This window comes from Microtus oregoni, unplaced genomic scaffold (assembly GCF_018167655.1).
Source record: "Microtus oregoni isolate MIOR12 unplaced genomic scaffold, Mior012 000042F_ref0000377, whole genome shotgun sequence".
Lineage (NCBI taxonomy): Eukaryota > Metazoa > Chordata > Mammalia > Rodentia > Cricetidae > Microtus > Microtus oregoni.
Window position 1 is genome coordinate 3,519,266 of NW_024543209.1, and position 20,236 is coordinate 3,539,501.

Here is a 20,236-nt window from a genome sequence, read left to right on the forward strand (position 1 = left end):
GTGGGCTTGTTCTCCAGCAAGGCAGGGCTCTGAATAGAGTTCTCAGGTTGAGAAAGTGACTTTTCCTTACAACTTGAAAAGCTTTCCCAACTTTCTCTTCTTACAAAATAAAGGCCCAAGTACAAGGAAAATCTAATTGTACACGAAGTATCGCAGACAAACACAGTAAGCAAGGATGGTGGACATGCTGGTGCTGCCAGCAGTGCCCCAGGGTGCTGAGAAGCTGTATACAACTTTGGCCAAGCACATCGGGTTTTTCCAATTACATCTAAAAAATAACTTTGACAATGCAGGTTTATAAAAACAACAAGAAAAACGTCCTTGGGTCTGACACACTCTCACAGTACTGGTTTAAACAGCTACCAAAGGACTGGAAAACACCTCAGTTCAGAAGGGATCCCAGGATTTGATGAGTAGATTTAATTAAAGAGGACAGCTTCCCAGTCATTTAAGATACAGACCAAACAAAAAAAGGAGCACTCAGTACCAGGATCATTTTTCCATTGTCACAAAAGCTATCTCAGAAGCACAGCGGAGTGGACTGTAAGTAGGTGTTCTCGGGTAGCAATTCAAGTAGATGAAGACTAAACCCTTTCTGAGTCTAGTAACAGACAAACCTGTAGAAATGCCTGAAGTCCAGAAATTTCTAAGTTCTAAGCTGAGGTCTGCTAATAGGCTGAGCCTCAAAAAAAGGATGCAGTAGGATCCAGGGCAAGTAAAAATCCTCTAAGAGGTCCTACGGTTTATGGTGGCAATCATTACAGAGGCACAGGCTGAAGCCTGAAATGGCATGACCATAGGAACCTGGCAGACAACCAGGAAAGGTGCTGACTGACCTAGCTGATATAGCAGAAACCTGTCTAACTCAGCACTTCCTAAGAGATACAACAGAAGAAAGCCAACCAAGAATTCTTCCCGAAGGGAATCGAGATAAGGGTTTCAACTGGGAGGAATATTCACACAGCATCTACAAGCTAGCCCTGGGGTGCCTTTCCCATCTGCCCTTCCCCCTAAAGAGGCCAATAGAAGCGAGCTCCAAATCTTGGGGAGCAGATGCTAGACTGCAAACTCTGTTTTCAGCCAGAAGCAGGGTGACTTGGGGGACTTGTGCCCAACCATCAGAAGTAATTCCACTTCCCAATCTCTTTCCTGCCTCTTTTCTGCACTGCTGTTAGTGGTGAGATTCATGTCTAGATTTATCTGTTCCAGCTCTCTTCATCAATACCTAACACTAGGCTGGATCTACAAGTCTTTTTGAACATAAAATAAGGAGGTAGAAAAGAGCATTCTCAGAGCCCACAGCCCAGCCTGAACAGCTTCGGGCAAAGCAGTACCGTCAGAGGCCAGGCCAGAAGCAGAGTCATGGGACCAACAGACGGACCTCATCTTTGTGCCCCTGAGAGATTCGCAAACACAAGTAAAAGACACATCATTTAAGGGAAGTCGGAAAAGTCCCGGGAGGCAAACTACTCACCCACATTTTATGATGCCAAGCCTCAAACCTGAATCCTTGACTACTTAACTGCTCAGCCTCCCCAGGCAGGTCTGACTGTCTATTATTGGTGTACAAGACAGAATTCTGTTGGTGGGATCAGCTATCCCAAGAATCTGAATGTATGTCCCTCTAAAGTGTGTGGTAAAATCAGCACTGTGACAGCACTATGGAAACATGCAAAGCACTGTCTGTGTGCTTCCACGGGGCTGTCAAATACTGGAACACTCACCCAATGCTGTACCTTTGATGTGGGAGTGTCATATCAATCTGTTGATTTCATTGGTTAAACAATAAAGAAACTGCTTGGCCTCATAGGTTAAAACATAGGTGGGAGGAGTAAGCAGAACAGAATGCTGGGAGGAAGAGGAAGTGAGCTCAGAGAGACGCCATGCTCCCGTCTCCTGGGCAGACACACGTGATGAAGCAAGCCGGCAGGATAGACATGCTGAATCTTTCCCGGTAAGATCGGTGCTCACAGATTATTAGAGATGGGTTGATCGGGATATCAGAATTAGCCAGTAAGGGCTAGAGCTAAAGGGCCAAGCAGTCTTTAAAAGAATACAGTGTCCATGTAATTATTTCGGGTAAAGCTAGCCGGTGCGGGTGGCTGGGTGGCGGGATGCAGCCCAGCCCCGCCACTCATATTACAACATACCTTAATGAGAAATAGCCAATTCTTCAGAACCAAAGCCAACAACTTTCCATTTATTATTCCTCCTCTGTGATACTAAGTCACAGCACTCAAAACAGACGAAGGCAGTGACCTACCATTCACCGCAGCGGGACAGACAGCCTCCTCCGGCTCCACCAGGGCAAGGGCCATTGTTCCTACCCTGCAGCTGCAGGTTATGAGAACCACAGAGCCTCTTACCTTATAGATGCACTTGTGGAAGTCACTGAGGACACCTTTGTCCTCTTCCTCCTCTTTGACCACTTCTTTTTCCTGAGCGAACAATCGCCGCCGGCCTGTCTTGAGAGGGGCCTGGCCCACCTCCTTGAGCTTGCTACGGAAGCCATTCCTGGGTGTAACGCCATGGATGAGCCCATTTTTGGGCTCAAAGCGGGGCAGGGAGTGGAACTTGTGGTGGTCGTTCTCTGTGTGCCCCTCTAATGGCCCTTTGCGCTTCTCTAGGATTTCCTTCTCCATCAGCACCTCCTTCTCCAGCCGTCGGTGTTCCTCGGGGGACAAGGAATCGTAGGAGAGCAGGTACTGGCAGTAGGCCTCCTGCAGCTTGGCCAGCCGGTCCTGGGCAGTCTTGGGAATGCGCAGCATGTCTGCTAGTTTGTTCCATTTTTTGAGGTCAGTCACTTGCTGCATGCCGCCCATCTCATTAATCAACCGGAAAAAGCAGGCCAGGTCGAGCTCACAGCCTCCTAGGCAGTGATGGGGGAGGGTGCGGAAGAGGGAATGGTTAAGAAGGACATAAAGGACCAATCTCCCCAACCCAGGCTCCAGGTTAGAGCAATGAGCAGCTAATGTACAGCTATGAACATTACTGGAGACATTACTAGGAGACATGAACATGGCTGAGTACCAGGAGACAAAGCAAACTGAGGGGCCATCATCTCAGGAAGGGACTGAACAGAAGGAGGGACAGAGGGAAAGAGGTAGCCATGCACAGCGGAGGATCACCGCATCTGTGCCCAGGTTGTGGGCTTAGCAGGGACTAGAGCACTATTATTCCGAGGGTGGAGGGACCGGAGCAGAGCTGTGGTGACCGTGGGCAGGGCAGAAGCGAGCTTAGAGCAGCTCTGCTGTGGGGGAATTACTACAGTCTCTTCCCAAAGCCTAATACTCACTCACAAGGGGGCTTATTCTCTCATCCGAGACAGACAACACAGTTGCTTAGGGCATGGACGCTGCTTATCTCAGAAGTTGAGAGTGGAAATGTATATCAAAACTCAAACATTGGCTGAGCGGTATAGCTCAGTGGTACAACACTTGCCTAGCCTCTGTAAGACACACAAATCAAAAATAAAGCCAACAAAACAACAAACTCATCTCATGGATTAAAATGCAGCCCTTACTCTAAGCACCTGGGTGGAAGGTGGAGAAGCTGCCTCCCAGGAAAGAGGAATACTATCAACAACACAGCAGTGGAACAAAATAAAAACAAGAAATCCCTCCGTCTTCAAAAGCAGGGCTGCACTGACATCAAAACTGAAAGAAGCAAGGCTTCAGATGACACAGTAACAGGGGCTGGCTAGGTGAGCACCGTGGGGGGAAGGGGGGTTGAGTTCCCTGTCCACCAGGCAAGGATCGAGTCCCTGAACTCTTCTGTCAGTAAGATAAAGAAGACAGTAGCCTGGATACATTTATTGCAATACAGGGAAACACCTGGATCGAATTGGTTGGAAGCAAAAGTCAGGAAACTCCTAAGGAAACAGCTCTTAGACTCAGCATAGTGGCCGGCAGTGCTTTAGGAACTCACAGTTCTACAGTGACATAAACGAGGTTTCTGTCTCCTGACTTCCAGTTAACACCTAAATGATATGCAATGCTTGCTAAGTCGCTTATAGGGCTCTTGCCAGGCCTATACATCACCCATCATTTCATGGCTATAGGGTCACTGAGTGACCTGTGCCACCAAGGCTTCACTTACTAAATGCCCTCTGGGAAGAGAGGCTCCCAGGAGACATTGCCACAGAAAGGTACATGTACTCACTGGTGAATCTGAGAAACTAAACATTTCCTAATCCTGCCCAATGGAAGCCAAAGGTATGATGCCGCTATTGGTCATGGACTAAGTAATGGCAAACGAGATGAACATAACTGAGGACGGAATGAATCATGGCTTACGGTACTAGCTCTGCAATCAGGATTATGGGGAAAAGAAAAGATGCAACAAAGTGTCTGGGCTGTCATGGCGACATTACTTGCCAACTCACCTGTCCCCGAACACAAAAGTACTGTGCACTGACAGGGAGTTAGAATGGCCCCTACCTACCTGCAGGTCTCACTAAGGCAGGATTCTGGCCCACTTGCCTCTGGGTTACCTGAAGGCTTGGTGTGGGGGCGAGGGAGTACATACCCCTCCCTGTCTATGAGCTCTACCCAAAGCCTGCCATGCCATCTCTGGGAGCACACTCAGGGGATCCTCATCAGGCATGTTCAATCGTAGCCTCCTGAGAACTATGAAATCTCTACCTGCTGATCCTCGCTCTTGGCCTTGGGGTGACCTTAGGGGAGCAGTTCCAGACCTCCCAACCACAGACACGGCACTGTTTCACATGAGTTGGAGCCTAGGGGAAGGACAGTGGACAGTGCTGCTGCTCTCTGCCTTGAGGAACTGGCCCCTAGTACAAGTCACTTGGACTTCACTGGAGAAGTCCATCTTGGGCAAGAGGAGTCACAGTGGGGGACGGAAGCAGGCAAAAGGAGCCATGCCTACAGGAGAGGCATTCCGCTTTCCAGGCCGTGCACCTACAACAGCAGTCCATGGTGCCCACTGCTAGCCAGAACCAAACCAGTCCTTGAAAGAAATAGAATCTTATCGCTTTATGTCCAGACAGGTCCATTCTGCTCAAAGAAACTGAAGTAGGGAGAAAGAGAAGGACAAACGAGGACAAGAAGGATGCAAAAATGGCAGGAGTTTACAGAAGGCTGTACGTAGAGTTATGAGGACAATCCAAAATGGCATACTGATGTACACACCCTGAAACCGTACAATGTAATGGTGTTGTGAAGGAGTCTATAAAGTAACCACTAAGTTAAAATAAGGTCACCCAGGCAAGAGGTGCCCCACCTCACTGGTGTCAGACAGAGGGGAAAGGCACTGAGAGGACACAGGTGCAGCTGCCCACGAGAAGCCCCAGAAAGAAGCTTTAGCAGAAATCAGTCCTGCGACATGCAGAATTAGAAAACGATTTCTGCTTTTGAAGCCACCAGTCCATGGTACTTTGCTTGAACAGCCTGAAATCCTCAGTCCATCCTTGGACACTGATCACCTCCAGCAGTAGAAGACAGTCCAGCAGGGGGCCTGGGATCTAGCACCATGACAACCCCCACCCCACCCCACCCCCCACCGCCTCGTCTGTGGCCTCCAATTCCAAACTTCTTCCCACAAGCATCTGGGACCAGGGGAAGAAGGCTGCACTAGGACAGGGAAATGAGTTGAGGCTCCACCTGCCCCATGCTAGGTCATGGCAAAGCTGAGAGAGGAGCCACTCAAGCCCACACCTTACCTATGAGGGGGAGCTCATCCATGGTGATGCCCTGAGATCTGAGGTGCTTCTTTATGCAGGCTAGCCGCTGTACGTTGGGGCCCCAGCGCCGGCCCAGCTTATGGATGTGCTGGATCTGCGTGACAAAGCGCATCTCATCGTTGAGTTTGCACTCTGGCCGCCAGTCTGGAGGAGGAATCACACGACACATCCCGTACTTCTCCACCTGAGCACGTACTGACTCGATGTAGATGAGAGGGTCATGGAACTCCTTGGCGGAGGGCCTGAGGACAGGGATCTCGTCCATTGCTGCCCACCCAGACCTGCCGATCCCCTTCTCTGGCTTGCCCTGCGGATCATGCGGCTTGTGCGAGGACTCGGGTTGCGAGGTAGAACGATGTTCACAGGGGGTGCCCTCTGCCTTCCCATGTGCTTGTTTGCCCGGCGTGTTCTTGACAGCCGTGGCCCGCTTCGGCCTATTCCTTTCCAAACTTCGCTCGGGCACTTCCTTCTTCACGTGTCCATTCAGCAAAGACTTCTCTGCTGAAGCCGATGAGGCCTTTTTGCCAGGGGCTTCTGCAGTGCCTGCTGCCCCTTTCATCTTCTTCGGGGGTGACTGCGGCTTGTCCACCTGCTGTGCCTCTTCCAGTCTCCTCTTGGAATTCCGCAGTCCCTCCCTCAGCTGCCGCCCCCCCACCTCCTTAGTGCATGACTTTGGGTTCAACCTGCTGCTGGCCTTGAGGCCATTGGCAGCAGGCCCGGTGGACGTAGACGCCCCCCCGAGGGATAGCACCTGTTTGCGGGTTTTTGCATTGCTACTTTCAGTTTTCCCTGAGATTGTGTGGTTGACAGCTGAACTGGGCTTGTGGTGGGTGGGTTTGGTTTCCTTGACCAGTTCTCTCTTGGCTTTGGTGTATGTGACAGTCCCCTTGGTCACTGTGGCAGTGTACTTCACAGTTTTGGATGGTGAAGGTCTGACTTCTCGGATCTTTTTGGCACTGGTTGTACCTGCACCCAGAGATGACATCCGAGTGACTCCATTTACCTTAGACACCTACAGAGGCAGCAGAATCGGGGGTAAGAGAAAGAATTAGTACCCAGGAAGAAACAGTGAGAAAGGACTACTACAGATGCTGGTTACAGGCTTGGGAGATCAGATAAAGAAGGCAAAAGAGCCATCAAGCTTTAGTCTTTGATACTAGAATGATATGCTCACAACCTAGATCTTACCCCAGACGGTGCAGGCTGGCCTCTGTATTTCCTGCATGTGTCTGCATAAAGCATTTCTTTGCATGGCGCTTTCAGAGAATCTTGGGCTCCATAGTGAATACCCCATATGCGGACCTTTTAATTACCTATGCCAATTCTAAGAATCTATAACAGCAAGATTCTGTTCATTTGAGACAAGTGAGCAATAGTTTTTAAAAACATATGAAATAGTTTTCTAAATATACATCCCTGTATATTTAGCTAACCTCTGTGTGATGTGGGAGGGTCTTCTGTTTTGTGTTGATTTCATTGGTTAATAAAGAAACTGCCTTGGCCCTTTGATATGACAGAAAATTAGGTAGGCGGAGTAGACAGAACAGAATGCTGGGAGGAAGAGGGAAGTGGGGCAACCGCCATGCCTCTCCTCTCTGGGTCAGACGCCATAGAGCCAGCTGCCAGGTCAGACATGCTGAATCTTTCCCGGTAAGCCACTGGGAAAGATTCAGCATTTTGGGGTGAAGCTTTTGGGGTGAAGTGGGACACCGATGAATTAGGTGCCAATATACAAGGCTGGAAGAAGGTTCTGTTGATAAGTGATAAGTGCAGTCAAACACACAGAGTATTGTATACATAATACATAAATATAAAAAAAGAAAAAATAATAATATAGTGTTCTGCCTGCATGTATGCCTGCAGACCAGAAAAGGACAGCAGATCTCGGGATGGTTGTGAGCCACCATGTGGGAGCTGGGAATTGAACCTCTAGAAGAGTGGCCAGTACTCAACTGCTGAGCCATCTCTCCAGGCTGACATTTCAACTTCTTTTGTGAAGCAAAAATAAGCCTAACCCTTTGTGGGAGCCTAGGCAGTTTGGATGCTCACCTTACTAGACCTGGATGGAGGTGGGGGTTCCTTGGACTTCCCACAGGGCAGGGAACCCTGATTGCTCTTTGGGCTGACGAGGGAGGGGGACTTGATCGGGAGAGGGGGAGGGAAATGGGAGGCGGTGGCGGGGAGGAGGCAGAAATCTTTAATAATAAAAAATAAAACAGCAAAATAAATAAATAAATAAAACCCTTTTTTTTTTTAGGGAAAAAAAAAGGATTTACCCAAATAGATTACTGCCCCATCCCCCAAAAAGAGTCTCTAAAGCCCCCTCCGTGGGATTAAGATATGAGGCCTATGATTCTGGAACTCCAACCAGATCCTTAAGTTGCCATCTACGAACCACACTTTGAAAACCTGCTGAACAAGGTTTTGGGGTTTGTTTTTTTTTTTTGTTTGGTTTTTTTTTGGGGGGGGGGGGTTCTCTATGGTTCAGAATCCAGTAAGATCTGTTTTCTACAAATGCCAGAAATGATGTGAAAACAAATGCTTGGTGTGACTTGGCTTATGAGCCTACCCATACTTGCTCTGGAGCTCCCCCAGCTTTTGGGGTGAAGTGGGACACCGATGAATTAGGTGCCAATATACAAGGCTGGAAGAAGGTTCTGTTGATAAGTGCTTACCATGTAGGCATGAAACACTAAGATCAACTCTAGCATGCATGAAAACAGCTAAGCATGGCAACACACAGTTGAGTCCCAATATAGGGAGCCAGAGATAGGCATATCCTTGGCACTTGCTCGTCAGTCAGCCTAGAGAAATCATGAGCCTAGATTCAATGGAAGACTGTCTCAGTTAACAAGATGGACAGCTCCTGAGGCAGCTTGGGTTTGTTCTCTGGTCTACGCACAGTAACACGCACAGACAGACAGACGGACAGACAGAGTGAGCAAGGGATGAGATCAAGAACAAGGTTCTACTAACTTGAAGGAAGAGGTATGAAGATACCTTTATTTAGTTCACCTTAGTTTTATCAAATGAATCTATTGATTAAATGCCCAAATGAAAAACATTACGATAATCAGTAAGTAGATATAGTTGATCTGTATCTCCAACATGAAGGACACCGAGACACTCAGCTAGGCACAGACAGTAGGCAAGCAGGTCTCTGGAATGGTGCCATATGCGCTGGAGATGGTAGAGAAATACATGCTATACAGGCTTCCCTGCCCCTGCATTATTGGGGGGCACAGCCTGTCTCACCCTTACACAAGCAATACAATAAAGCTAGTCTCTTCCTGAAGATGAAGACTTTCTGTCAAAAGCCCAGCCTCAGATATATACTGGCATCGTGTCAGTATTTCTCTAGCTTGGAAACCCTGAAAATTCTTGAGAACAAAGTGAATACTTTTGATGATTAATAGAAGTTCCACAGCTACTGGCCATGCATCGAATCTGTGAGGATGTTAACAGAATCCATATTCAGAAGACCTAGACGGTGCAGTATCGCCACAAGTCCTTTAGCCCAGCCTGTCAGAGGGCATGGCACGAGACCAAAGTTCTCTGTGGCCCATATCAGATAAAGATGACGATTCTTGGAACCAACCCTCTGGCTTCTAGGGACACCTGGCTCTTTGCCAAATTATTTATAGACACTCAGTGTGCTGCAATTCCTTGTCACTGTCTTCCATGACAAAACACCACACTGTTGGGGGATGAAACGCTAGACTGTTCCGAAAATTACTGTCGACCACTAAAATGATGCGAATCTATCTCAACTGCTTTCTCAGATTAGGAGTCCCCACAAATACAATGCGTTCATGTCTGTCTCCTCGAGCCAGAACAATTCGTTCTAATGGACGAAGAAATAAACTAAAGCAGTAGTCCTCAACTGTAACCCTGCCCCTCATACAAATCTTCCCAGTGGTGGCCACAACACAGCTGGCAAGCTAAGCCAGCAACTAAGCTGGCTCACAAACTTGCTGAAGAATATACAGAAACCTCAACAAGTTGAGATGGCCTCTTCTGCTGGAAAGGCTTGGAGCCGACAAACTGAACACAGCGACACCTCCTTCACAGCGTGTGCTCATCACTCAGAAGTCAGCGCCTCAAAAACAAAACCCCAGGGAAACGAGGAGCTGTAACATCAGTGATGTTCTACCACCCTCAGATCTACAGCACATTTGACTTTCAGACCAAAAGATGTCACTGAAATGACATCAGCAAGGGAAACCACGAGCCGCAGCTGTGATGTCCTATGGCGGTGTGGATGCAAGGGAATGTGCCTCATTTGCTGGAAGGGTAGCACAGGAGTGCTGCAGCAGGACCCTCCAAGGCACAACATAAAAAAGAAAAGAGAACGGCTTTCTACACCAGTTATAGTGGAGATTCTAGGAATGCAGTGCCACCCACAAACCAGCTCTGCAGGAAATGGGTTTGTGAATTGTTCTGGGCCCACAATCACCCACCTGCATCTCCAGAGGCCACAGAGACAGACAGAAAGTATTTACAAAAGGTTGTTTAGGTCCAGTCCCCCCCATTTCAAAACCCAAGGAGTTCAACTATTCCTCCTTGTCTGGTTTTTTCTTTAGAGTGTTTTAGAGACAGGAACCCTACCCACCCCCAGTGATTTAATAAACTTTGGTGAACAGGAAAAACTTGTACTTACAAGGCAGACCAGAAAATAGATGTTTGGGGATAAGTGAACCAAGATTTAATTAAGAGCCTTCATTCACCCAGGGTCATTATTGGCAAACTCTCATTCCCCACAAGAGGGAGCCAGTGAGCTTGAGCAGGAGCACAGATTAAGTGGCGATGATTAAAAAGAACAAACCGCAAAACTATGTCAGACAGAGGAGACATAGTCAAAGGTTAAGGAACACCCAGGTTCTCGTAGCAGTCACAGATGCATCTACCACAGAGGCAACATGGAAACAGAAAGCTAAAGATGGAGCACACAGACACAGGAGAAGCTGGGCAAAACTTCCTTATAGCACCCCACACATAGATTGAATGGAATTACCCCAAAGACACAGGGGGTGGCATTATTAAACATGTAGCCTTGTAGGAAAAAGTGTGTCATGAGGTTTTAGAAGATTAAGCCAGGCCCGTGGCTTGTTCACTCTTCCTGCTCCTTGAGGATCTACCTCTCTAGCACCAAGTCTGCCTGTGTGCCATCATAATTCCCACTATGCCAACTGTAAGACCAGCCCAGTTAAATGTATTCCTTTTAAAAGATGTCATAGTCATGGCGTCTCTTCACAGCAATAGAAAACCTAAGATACTCAGATTTCATTCTGTAGAGCTTATTCCCAATTTTGTTTTCCTAAATTCACATTTTTTATCCTTTGGCTTCTGTGGATCTTCTGGGACAAGGTCATTTCCTCTCTATATACTTACACAAGAGGTGTCTTCTGGCCAAGCATGTCATATATCCTTCCAAGAGTGTCTGGTGGCTGCCCATGAAGACCTGTAACATCCTTCTCAGTATTACAGATTAACCTCAGTGTAAAGAGTAAGACATATTTGGTGTGTGCCAGTAATTCATATTCCATACTACTGGCCACATTCAACCAGGAACTTCACTGACTCTCTTGGAAAGCTAGGATTTCAGAACACTTTCTGAGAAGCAGGTCATGCCAGCGTTCAGGGAGCGAGGCAGGAGGCCTGTCACACATTCAAGGGCATATACAGCAAGACCCTATCTCAAAATAAAAGGAAATAATCTCTCTCCTGATAGCCCCAATCTTTTGGGAATCCCACAACAGCTGGCATCTGTTACTGTGTTTAACTGGAAGCCTTATTTCAGAATAACAAATGTCAAACATCTACAACACAATCCACCAGTTCCAGAGGCTTGGGATGAGATTAGAGTGGAATGCTGACCACAGACCCTGCATACCAAGACAAAGAAATGCAAAAGTGTTGTGTGTGTTCATGTATGCTAAATCTCAGGATCCAGAACCTTGAAGCCCAAGGACTGCACCATCTACCATTACTCCTTAGTCCAAGAATGAGAAGAACAGGGTCTGTGAGAGCAAGCAGAGCAAAGCTGCTGCCAGCAACACCCCATGCAAATCAGTTCACCCACAGACTTTTCCTACAGTCAAATCTAAAGCTAAAGGTCGGAGTATCCCTTCAGGCATTTGAGTGTCATCATATCTATCAATTAAAAAGGGATCTACAATTTGCTTTTATTGGCCTCATTTTCAGAGCATTCAACTAACAAGATCAGAAGATCACCCACTAAGCACCAGGAAGGCGAAGATCACATTCTCAAGGGCACAGTGAAGATCAGGATCACAACAAAATCAGAACTAGAAGGCCTCTGACTGATTCTGGATGTAGGAAAGACTCCCAAGAAGAGAAGCCAAGGCTGGCAGCACTCAAGTCCCAGCAGCTCACTCTATTGTGGTCTCTGTGGTGGTTTGACTGAAAATGGCCCCATGCACGTTTGAAGGCAAGGATTAGGAAATGTGGCTTTGCTGGAGTGGGTTTGACAGTGGGGTGGGCTGTGAAACAGCAAAAGCCCAGGCCAGGCCCAAATGCCTGTCTAAAAACAGGATGTAGCTCTCAGTTAAGTCCCCAGCAGCAAATACCTGGCGGCCATCATGCTCCCTACGGTGATGATGATGGCCTAAGCTGAAGCTGTAAGCAAGCCCCCAATTAAATGTTTTCTTTAATAAAAGAAGAAATACATGGTGTCTACTGTCCCAGCAACAGAACATGAACTAAGACAGCCTCCCATCAACATTCTAGATGGGATCAGGTAGCATGCACCCACCATGGACAAAGACAACCCAGACCCCCTCCAAACTTCCCACTCCCCCAGACTAATTACTGTTGCGTTCTGGAGTGCTGAAGAAGAGCTGTGACTGAGATGAGCAGCAATGATCCTAGACACATGTAAGCCACGTACCCCTTGATTAAATGTCACCAGCAGGAATCTTTGGACAAAAGTAAATAATCTGGAGATGCAGCTCAAATACGACTAACTAACTCAACAACTAACTATTCTTAATAAGACCTGTGGTTAAGAATACTGGCTACAGCCGGGCGGTGGTGGCGCACGCCTTTAATCCCAGCACTCGGGAGGCAGAGGCAGGCGGATCTCTGTGAGTTCGAGGCCAGCCTGGTCTACAAGAGCTAGTTCCAGGACAGGAACCAAAAAGCTACGGAGAAACCCTGTCTCGAAAATCCAAAAACAAAACAAAACAGAGTGGTCGGTGACATCCAGAGCATGGCTACTCTTCCAGATGACCTGGGTTCAATTACCAGCAGCCACGGGGCAGTTCACAACTGGCTGTACCTCTAGTTCCATGGGACCCGACACCCTCACACACACTCACATGCACGCAACATACAAATTCACATAAAATCAAGTTTTAAAAAGATCACCTGCTTTATGTAATAGCGTAAAAATTTTACCATAACCAGACTAGAAAATAATCCATTACGTGACTGCTTGATAAGAAAGCATAGCTGTTCCGACTATGGTCAATCCCCTTCTAATCTCGACTAAGTACAGTTCAACCTGAATAGGTACAACTGGATATGGGCACCTGGATGTTTAGAAATGCATAAAACTCGGGCCTGTTCCAGGGAATACATAGGATTCAGCTTGTTTGTCTCTGTATCTCTAGCTCTACATCCTTTCTCCACTCTGTATAACAAGCAGAAACATATGGGACTGAGCTCGGCTCCAGCTCCTTTAAACCAACAGTAGTGGGAGTGGGCGGTAGCTGGTGCGCCACTGAAACAAACTAGAGCGGGCCCACCTTGTGTTGTGAGCCTTAGGAATGCAAACATCAGGACCCCGTGTTTAGGAGGCAGCCCCAGCTACTGACAGAGCAATCATAATCAGGCTCAGCTGCCATCTCTGGAGAAAGATGATGTCTTTGTTTCATAAACCAGAGCCATTACTGACATCATGGTAAAATTGTTCTCTCATGAGGCTTCAAAAGACTTAGAACGGTGGTTCCTCATAATATGGGAACCCCCAGTTGTAAAATTCTTTGATTTTATTTCATAACTGTAATCTTATCAGTTATGAATCACAACTATCTGATGTGGACGATATCTGATATGTGACCCCAAAGAGGGTCATGACCCACAGGTTGAGAACCACTGACTTAGAAGAATGGGGTCTTGATAAGACATAGAAACATAAAGTGGTCATGTTCACCACCTCAAACAAAAACCTAGATGCTTGAAAAGTAAAGATCAAGACAAACTACTGTTGTGTGTGTGTGTGTGTGTGTGTGTGTGTGTGTGTTCGCGCACAAGTGCGCGTGCGAGGGGGATGGGGTAGGTCACGTGTGCATACATGCATTCGCACTTACTTGTATAAGCCTGTACAGCTCTATAAATGAATATACTCATTCACATTCAGGGACATATACTATGAACTAGTTACTGAGACCACAATTTGGAATACAGCCCGTAAAGAAATCTCTCCTGTCCCCTCACTACCCTGCTATGAACCCATCTTTAGAAATCACAGTCCTGGGGAAATTGCAATTCTGCCAAGATTACTGGGAAAGGGAAGCCATCAACGGACTGTGATCCCCTAGGACTAATCAACCCTACCATGGTTAGATGCATGAGGAGCCAATTGTTTGTTATCTGTTTTAGAATAGCTAGCCCAGTCCTTCTTATGTGCCCCAATGGATCTGCCTGTATGACTATACTCCCTGCCTCCCAGAGCTGTTGAGAAAATATGGACAGGAAAATTTCCATAGAACAGCAATGGCCCAAGATGCAGGTCTTAAGAGTTACCCAAGACAATCTTGTTATTCAATCTTGTTAATACAGAACCTTCACAGCCAAGCATATCTCATCCAATGTAGATGGTTCAGCAGTGTGCCTGCCTGCCTACTCAAGACACCTGCTGCAAGTCCTGGCCGAGAACAAGAGAGCAGGTGAGATGGGTCGACAGGTAAAGGCTCTGGCATCTGATGAGTGGAGTTTTATCTCTAGGACACAGATGTTGGAAGGAGAGACCCAACTACCGAATGTCATCCTCTCACCTCCATAGAAAAGCTTTGATGCACACAAGGATACAAACACCAATAATTAGATGTACTAAACATAAACCTTATAAGAAAATTTAAAAACAAAAGCAAGAAAATAGACCAAAATCATCCCAGACAAGCCTGTACCGTCTCTAGGTTTATTTTAACACCGAACTCATGCCTCTCCAGCTAAAATGAGAAAGACAGTGGGTATTCCCCACATTCGTACCTGGTGGAGCACTGGAACAGAAGGAACATTAAGAACACAAGCTACATTTCTCCACTCCCCATGGACTCTAATATCCTACCATGGAAACTCAATCTTACTGTGTGAACAAAAGGCATCCGGTTAGGGTTGGGGTTAGATCCAGGAGGAAAAAGATCCACAAGTCCCACCTGGATCTTCGTAAGGCTAAGAGCCGCACTTTGGTGAAGAGAAACTATCCCTGTCCACCTGTGTGGCGAGTCTTACTTCTCTAGCTTCTTTAGCCTGACTTCACTTTGTGAGCGAACTGAGCATTAGCTGGTAGACCAGAAAGCTCCTCACAATGAGGGTTACCTGTTTCCGTAAGTCCTGAGCCGACCGATGCAGAGGGGGAGGTTGGTGGTTAGCAGGAAGCCCCTTGGCCAAGGAGCCTGCAGAGGGGGTGGCTGAGGGCTGGGCCACTGAAGCCTGCTCCCTTCGGCTGTCTGCCCTGTGGTCGATGTGCTTCTCCTTCCCGGGAGTGGCCTCCTTGCTTTTGTGTTTTTGAGCGGGTTCTTTCTCCCGTGTTGACCTGTTGGAGCCATTGAAGACTAGAAAAGGGAGAGAGGGGAAAATGAAGTTATTGTCTTGAGTGGATAACTATTCAAAAATTCTCCAGTGAAATGGGCAGCACCCAAAAAGTATCTGAAAGGAGATAAAACTGATTAAAAACGCTTTAGAAAATCTTAAGGAAGAATTCCTGTAGCTTAAAACTCTTTTTTTTAATCCACTAAAATAATCTTGCTAACGTAGGTGATTAGTCATAATAGCTTGTACCTAAAATCCTAACACTCAGGAAGCCAATGCAGAACTACCCTAATAACTTCAAGACCTCTCTGGGCTACACAGTGAGTTCTGGGCCAGCCTGACCTACAGAGTTTGACTGTCTCAAATAAACAAAAATAGTTACACAGTTAAAAACAGTTAATAGTTAAAGACTAAAAACTATAGAAAAATTTATTCAGACTATCAATGCTGTAATGTGCTAAATTTCCTCAGGTTACAAGGGGACTGTGCTGTGTGAAGCCCCATGCAAACAGAATGTTATTATTAGAGAGACAGTGTACTGGCTGCAATTGACCTACTGACCTTCATAGCTAGCATCCCTTTAGTGCGGAGGTGCTGGCAGGGTCTAGGCTCTCATCATCACTCCTAGTATCCCCAAACAAGACTGGATAGTATACATCACTAGCCTACAGCACATCACTAGCCTGGGAGTGACCCAAATCAATATTCAAAGTGCATTTACTACTTAATACAACTTGCTTTATAATACAAAAAGAAAATCAATTAAGGTATGTGAAGTCACTAATGTCAGGGACCATCTGTATGTAGTCACAGTCCAAGACCACCTGAAGATATCGAGAAGCACTGAATGAAATTTAAAGGCACACATACACTGTGCAACTGGATGGGTAAGGCATGCAGTTGCAGTTGCTTTTATGACCTCAAGGTGGATAATGGGTGAGCTGGAGCTGTAAGCCAGCCCTATTCATTACTAAATCCAGAACCAGCACTATATCCCTGAATAAACCACACTGATGTTAAAGACTCTTTGGACTGTTCCCTACTTAGAATTTCTTGATTAAGTTATTATTTAACTATACTCTTAGTAGCAATTTAGAACATAGAAATATGTAACTTAATATGCTTTCAACTATCAAGTAAAATCTTTAGAATCATGAATCTGCTTCCTGAACTCCAAAAGCTAAGAATGTTATCAGCTAGCCCTTGGAATCTAGAGATGGCCTGACATCCTCACCAATGTGCCGGTAGGATTTTTATTTATATTTTTAAAGGTAAAGTTTCATTGTAAAGGTCTTGGTGACTTTGAAATCACTATGTAGACCACGCTGGTCTTGAGCTCACAGAGACTGCCTTCCTCAGCCACCCACAAATTCCAATTGAAAGGAAAAAGCCCCACCTAAGGTGTCTTTTGTTCTGTAATTCAAAGGGTCACTGTAACAGACTTGCCCCCATTAGAGGGTATCTCAGGTAGTGTAAAGACCTGGGCAAGAGGCTAAAGAGAGCAGCCAATTTTCCTTCACCAGTCCCTCACAAAACCTGGAGAGCACCTGTCTCCACACAGGCAGGCAGGGTGGAGAGCCTTTGATGCTGCTGCTCGCACCTCCACATGCTCTGACCTGCAAATACTTCCTTCTTTTGTCCCTGGAAAAAGGTGTGTGGACTAGGCTAACCTCGGACTCATTTGCCCACCTTAAAAGCACATGTCACCATATTTAGCTTACATTTTTCGGGTGCTAACTCTGCCTTTAAACTGCAAAGTTTAGAAAGCTCTCCCACCCATAAATATTGGAGATTGCTTCATCTGATTTTTTTCCCTTCTCACAACCTATAAAAGTGGATAATAAAATTATGTTTATGGTATAACATGTGACACACAGCTCTATGAAATGTTAAGCTAACGAATATGTTCCATATTCCCAAATATGCACTGACTTTGTAAAAACATTCATTTTTCATCTTCTTTCTATGGGTACAGAATTGAGCACTATTAACTGAAGTCATATTCACACAAATAGCTCTCTGTGGCACACAAAATTTTCAAAATTAAAATAATCTGAACTTCCTTCTAAGTCTTTTCCTCATTTAAGTGTTCAGATGTAACTCTTCTTTTGCATAGGATCTCTCTCCTATCTGGGTTAACTGCGAGCATCAATCTCAAAGGTTCTTCCAGGACCAGCAATTATATACTCAAAACAAATTTTAGACACTGAAATAAAGATGGTGTCTCATTGCTTCTCTGTTACACTAGATGCAGGGGAAATGGAGCAGCTATAATGTCTGCATTTATTCTAAGTGTAAGTAACTAGTCACTGTCAGAAACCATCAATCACACCCCCACATCTGCAGCCTGGGTCTGCCTGGAACAAATGAAGAGCATCATCTCTGAGGAGTCAATTAAAAAAGGTACATGAATCCAGGCAATTCTTGACTGGATTTTTGACTAATTCCTCACTAATTTCATAAAGCAAAGAACATGGCTCCAATATCCTGAACTGCTTTCTTACTTCTCCTAAGAAAGACAATTAATTCACAGTCCACCCTGCTTCTGAGCACTAGTTTTATAGTCATTAATTTTATCCGAAGAGAGGGTGAAACAAAAATATTCTCTAGATTTATCCTATCATTTTTGGCTCTGATATTTATTATTAGGCAAGTGAGCTGATCCTTGGTTTCCTCATTTGTAGACTGAGGCTAACAGATGTTCCTGCAGACAGCCACTGAAGATTTAAAGGGGCCGTCTTAGGAAACTTCATCAGCATACCCCGACTCAGTGTGTTCTAGTCTCCTTTCTTTCATTGCTGGTAGAGGACAGTTGGCCTGAGCAAGACCCATCACAACATGTGACCACTGAGGTTCATTAAATATGACACCTTTACCGTTTGCCTGCCAAGTACCCCCAGCTCCCACCGCACTTACTATGGATCTAGATAAAGCTTAGCACAGCCACCTATTGTCCCCCTATGTTACTCAATTTGCCCCTAGCATTGCTACTGGCTAGCTTGTCACCTGTCCAAAAATTCATGTTCTCATGTAAACACAAAGGGACAGGAGTGTTTATCTACTAATGCAACGACAATTCAGGGAAAAATGGGTTAACTGACAAGCAGCATACAGTCCTTTGCTAAAAAATCATGCCAGCAAACAGTTCTAAGCTGGGGACATCAAGTATGCCTTCCTGACCTTAAAAAGGAAGGTCCTTCACCACCACTGCCTGTATCTGAAAAGGAGAGAGGTACAATCCTCTGGTTCCAATGGAATGGACTTGGAGGACTTTCAACTATTAATCCTCCTTCCCAGGAAAACACTGGAAAGCAAAGATCTGGAACCAGAGCCGAGCTGTGCAATACTGGCTGCAGCGGGTGGTGAGGGAGGCCAGTGCTATCAATGCAGTTGAACAAACCAGCTGCTCTGCAAACTGCAGCAGCGTGCCTGCGAAGGAGTATTCTAATAAGATGTCCTAGGAAAGAGAAATGAAACAAACTGTGATTTGCAAACAAAAGATGCTTTTCAAATGAATCTGGCTGTAATGATCCTGCAATTTTATAAAGCAATATACCCCAATGGCAAACATACCCAAAAAGTCACATCGTGTGTTAAATGGGGAGAAAATGGGAGGGAATGATTGGGAAAAGCCAATAAAGGCAAGGACAAGGTATATTTTGTGCTCGACAGCTCATTAATTTTAAGTGTCGTGGGAACCTGCCAGTTTTATTCCTCCAAGTAATTATCTTTTGTCTTAATTTGTAAGATTTTCAAGAAAGGAAGAAAAGGAAAAGAGAGGTTAAAAAAAAAAAAAACCACTTCCCATTCTGTGAGCATGAGACAGAAAGGCATCAATGTATAGAAGCTCACTACAAACCGTCCCCAATTAGAAGAAATAATTGGACTAGCTTCTTTAAGCATCCATCACAGCGAGCCATATTAGGAACCTGTATTGTCCTCAGATACAAATAGCTTGACATAATGAACAGAGACTGATATATTGATTTGTATACACTTACTCTGAAAGTTAAATGCTCTATGGGGAAGTGTTTTCACACCATAATAAACAAAATCTGTATATCTTAAGCCTGATATTTTCATTGAAGGTCACTTCATTCTTGAAAGGGAAAGATTTCCAACTAGGAGTGAAAAAGACACAGGCAAGAGAAGTTTCTTTAGTAATGTCATTTACTGCAATTATGTGAGGTGGAAAGCTACATTTCCATGGAGAACTTCACATTTAAAGCTCCCAAGAGTCCAACATGAATGATGCTGTCCATGAGCTCTGTGTACACACTGAGATGTGTGCAGGCTTAAGGCAAACCTATGAAGGAATGCCTAAAACCCTCACATACTCTGGCTGAACAACACTTGTCCCCGATTCCCTAAGGATAAACCAGCTGCCTCTCATCTGTCTTCCAAGTCTTGCTCAAGTATTTTGCATCAAATATACAATGTGTTGTGTGTTCTTCAGAGGACACTATGCAAATATAACATGGGTGATTTTTATGAAAGCTCTTGTTACAATGGCAAAAAGGCACATCTGACAAAAATCAATTCGTTTTAAAGAGAGCTGACAAAGCCAGCAACCTGGTCTCACACCCTGTCTTGCTTCATTACTCCTAATAAACAGGACAAATGCCAAGAGCAAGGAATTATTGGATAAATGCAGTAATAAAGAAGTCCCTGGCATTTGATAGAAGTTCTTCCACATTTTAAGAATACTCCCTTGAGAGCTGATGTGAACAAGTCGGGAAACCCAGAAGCGCTATTCCA

General features: G+C 45.6%; 1 protein-coding gene across 2 annotated transcripts in view; it reads right to left on the minus strand.

Annotated features, from left to right (window-relative positions):
- Positions 1-20,236, minus strand: part of Jarid2 (jumonji and AT-rich interaction domain containing 2) — a 183,914-nt gene that overhangs the window by 16,360 nt on the left and 147,318 nt on the right. For both annotated transcript variants that reach the window (XM_041632966.1, XM_041632967.1), the window contains 3 exons: positions 15,266-15,501; positions 5,681-6,713; positions 2,367-2,869 (listed from right to left, as the gene is read on the minus strand). In XM_041632966.1, the coding sequence (XP_041488900.1) occupies positions 2,367-2,869; positions 5,681-6,713; positions 15,266-15,501 (1,772 nt within the window). The remainder of the gene's footprint in view (positions 1-2,366; positions 2,870-5,680; positions 6,714-15,265; positions 15,502-20,236) is intronic.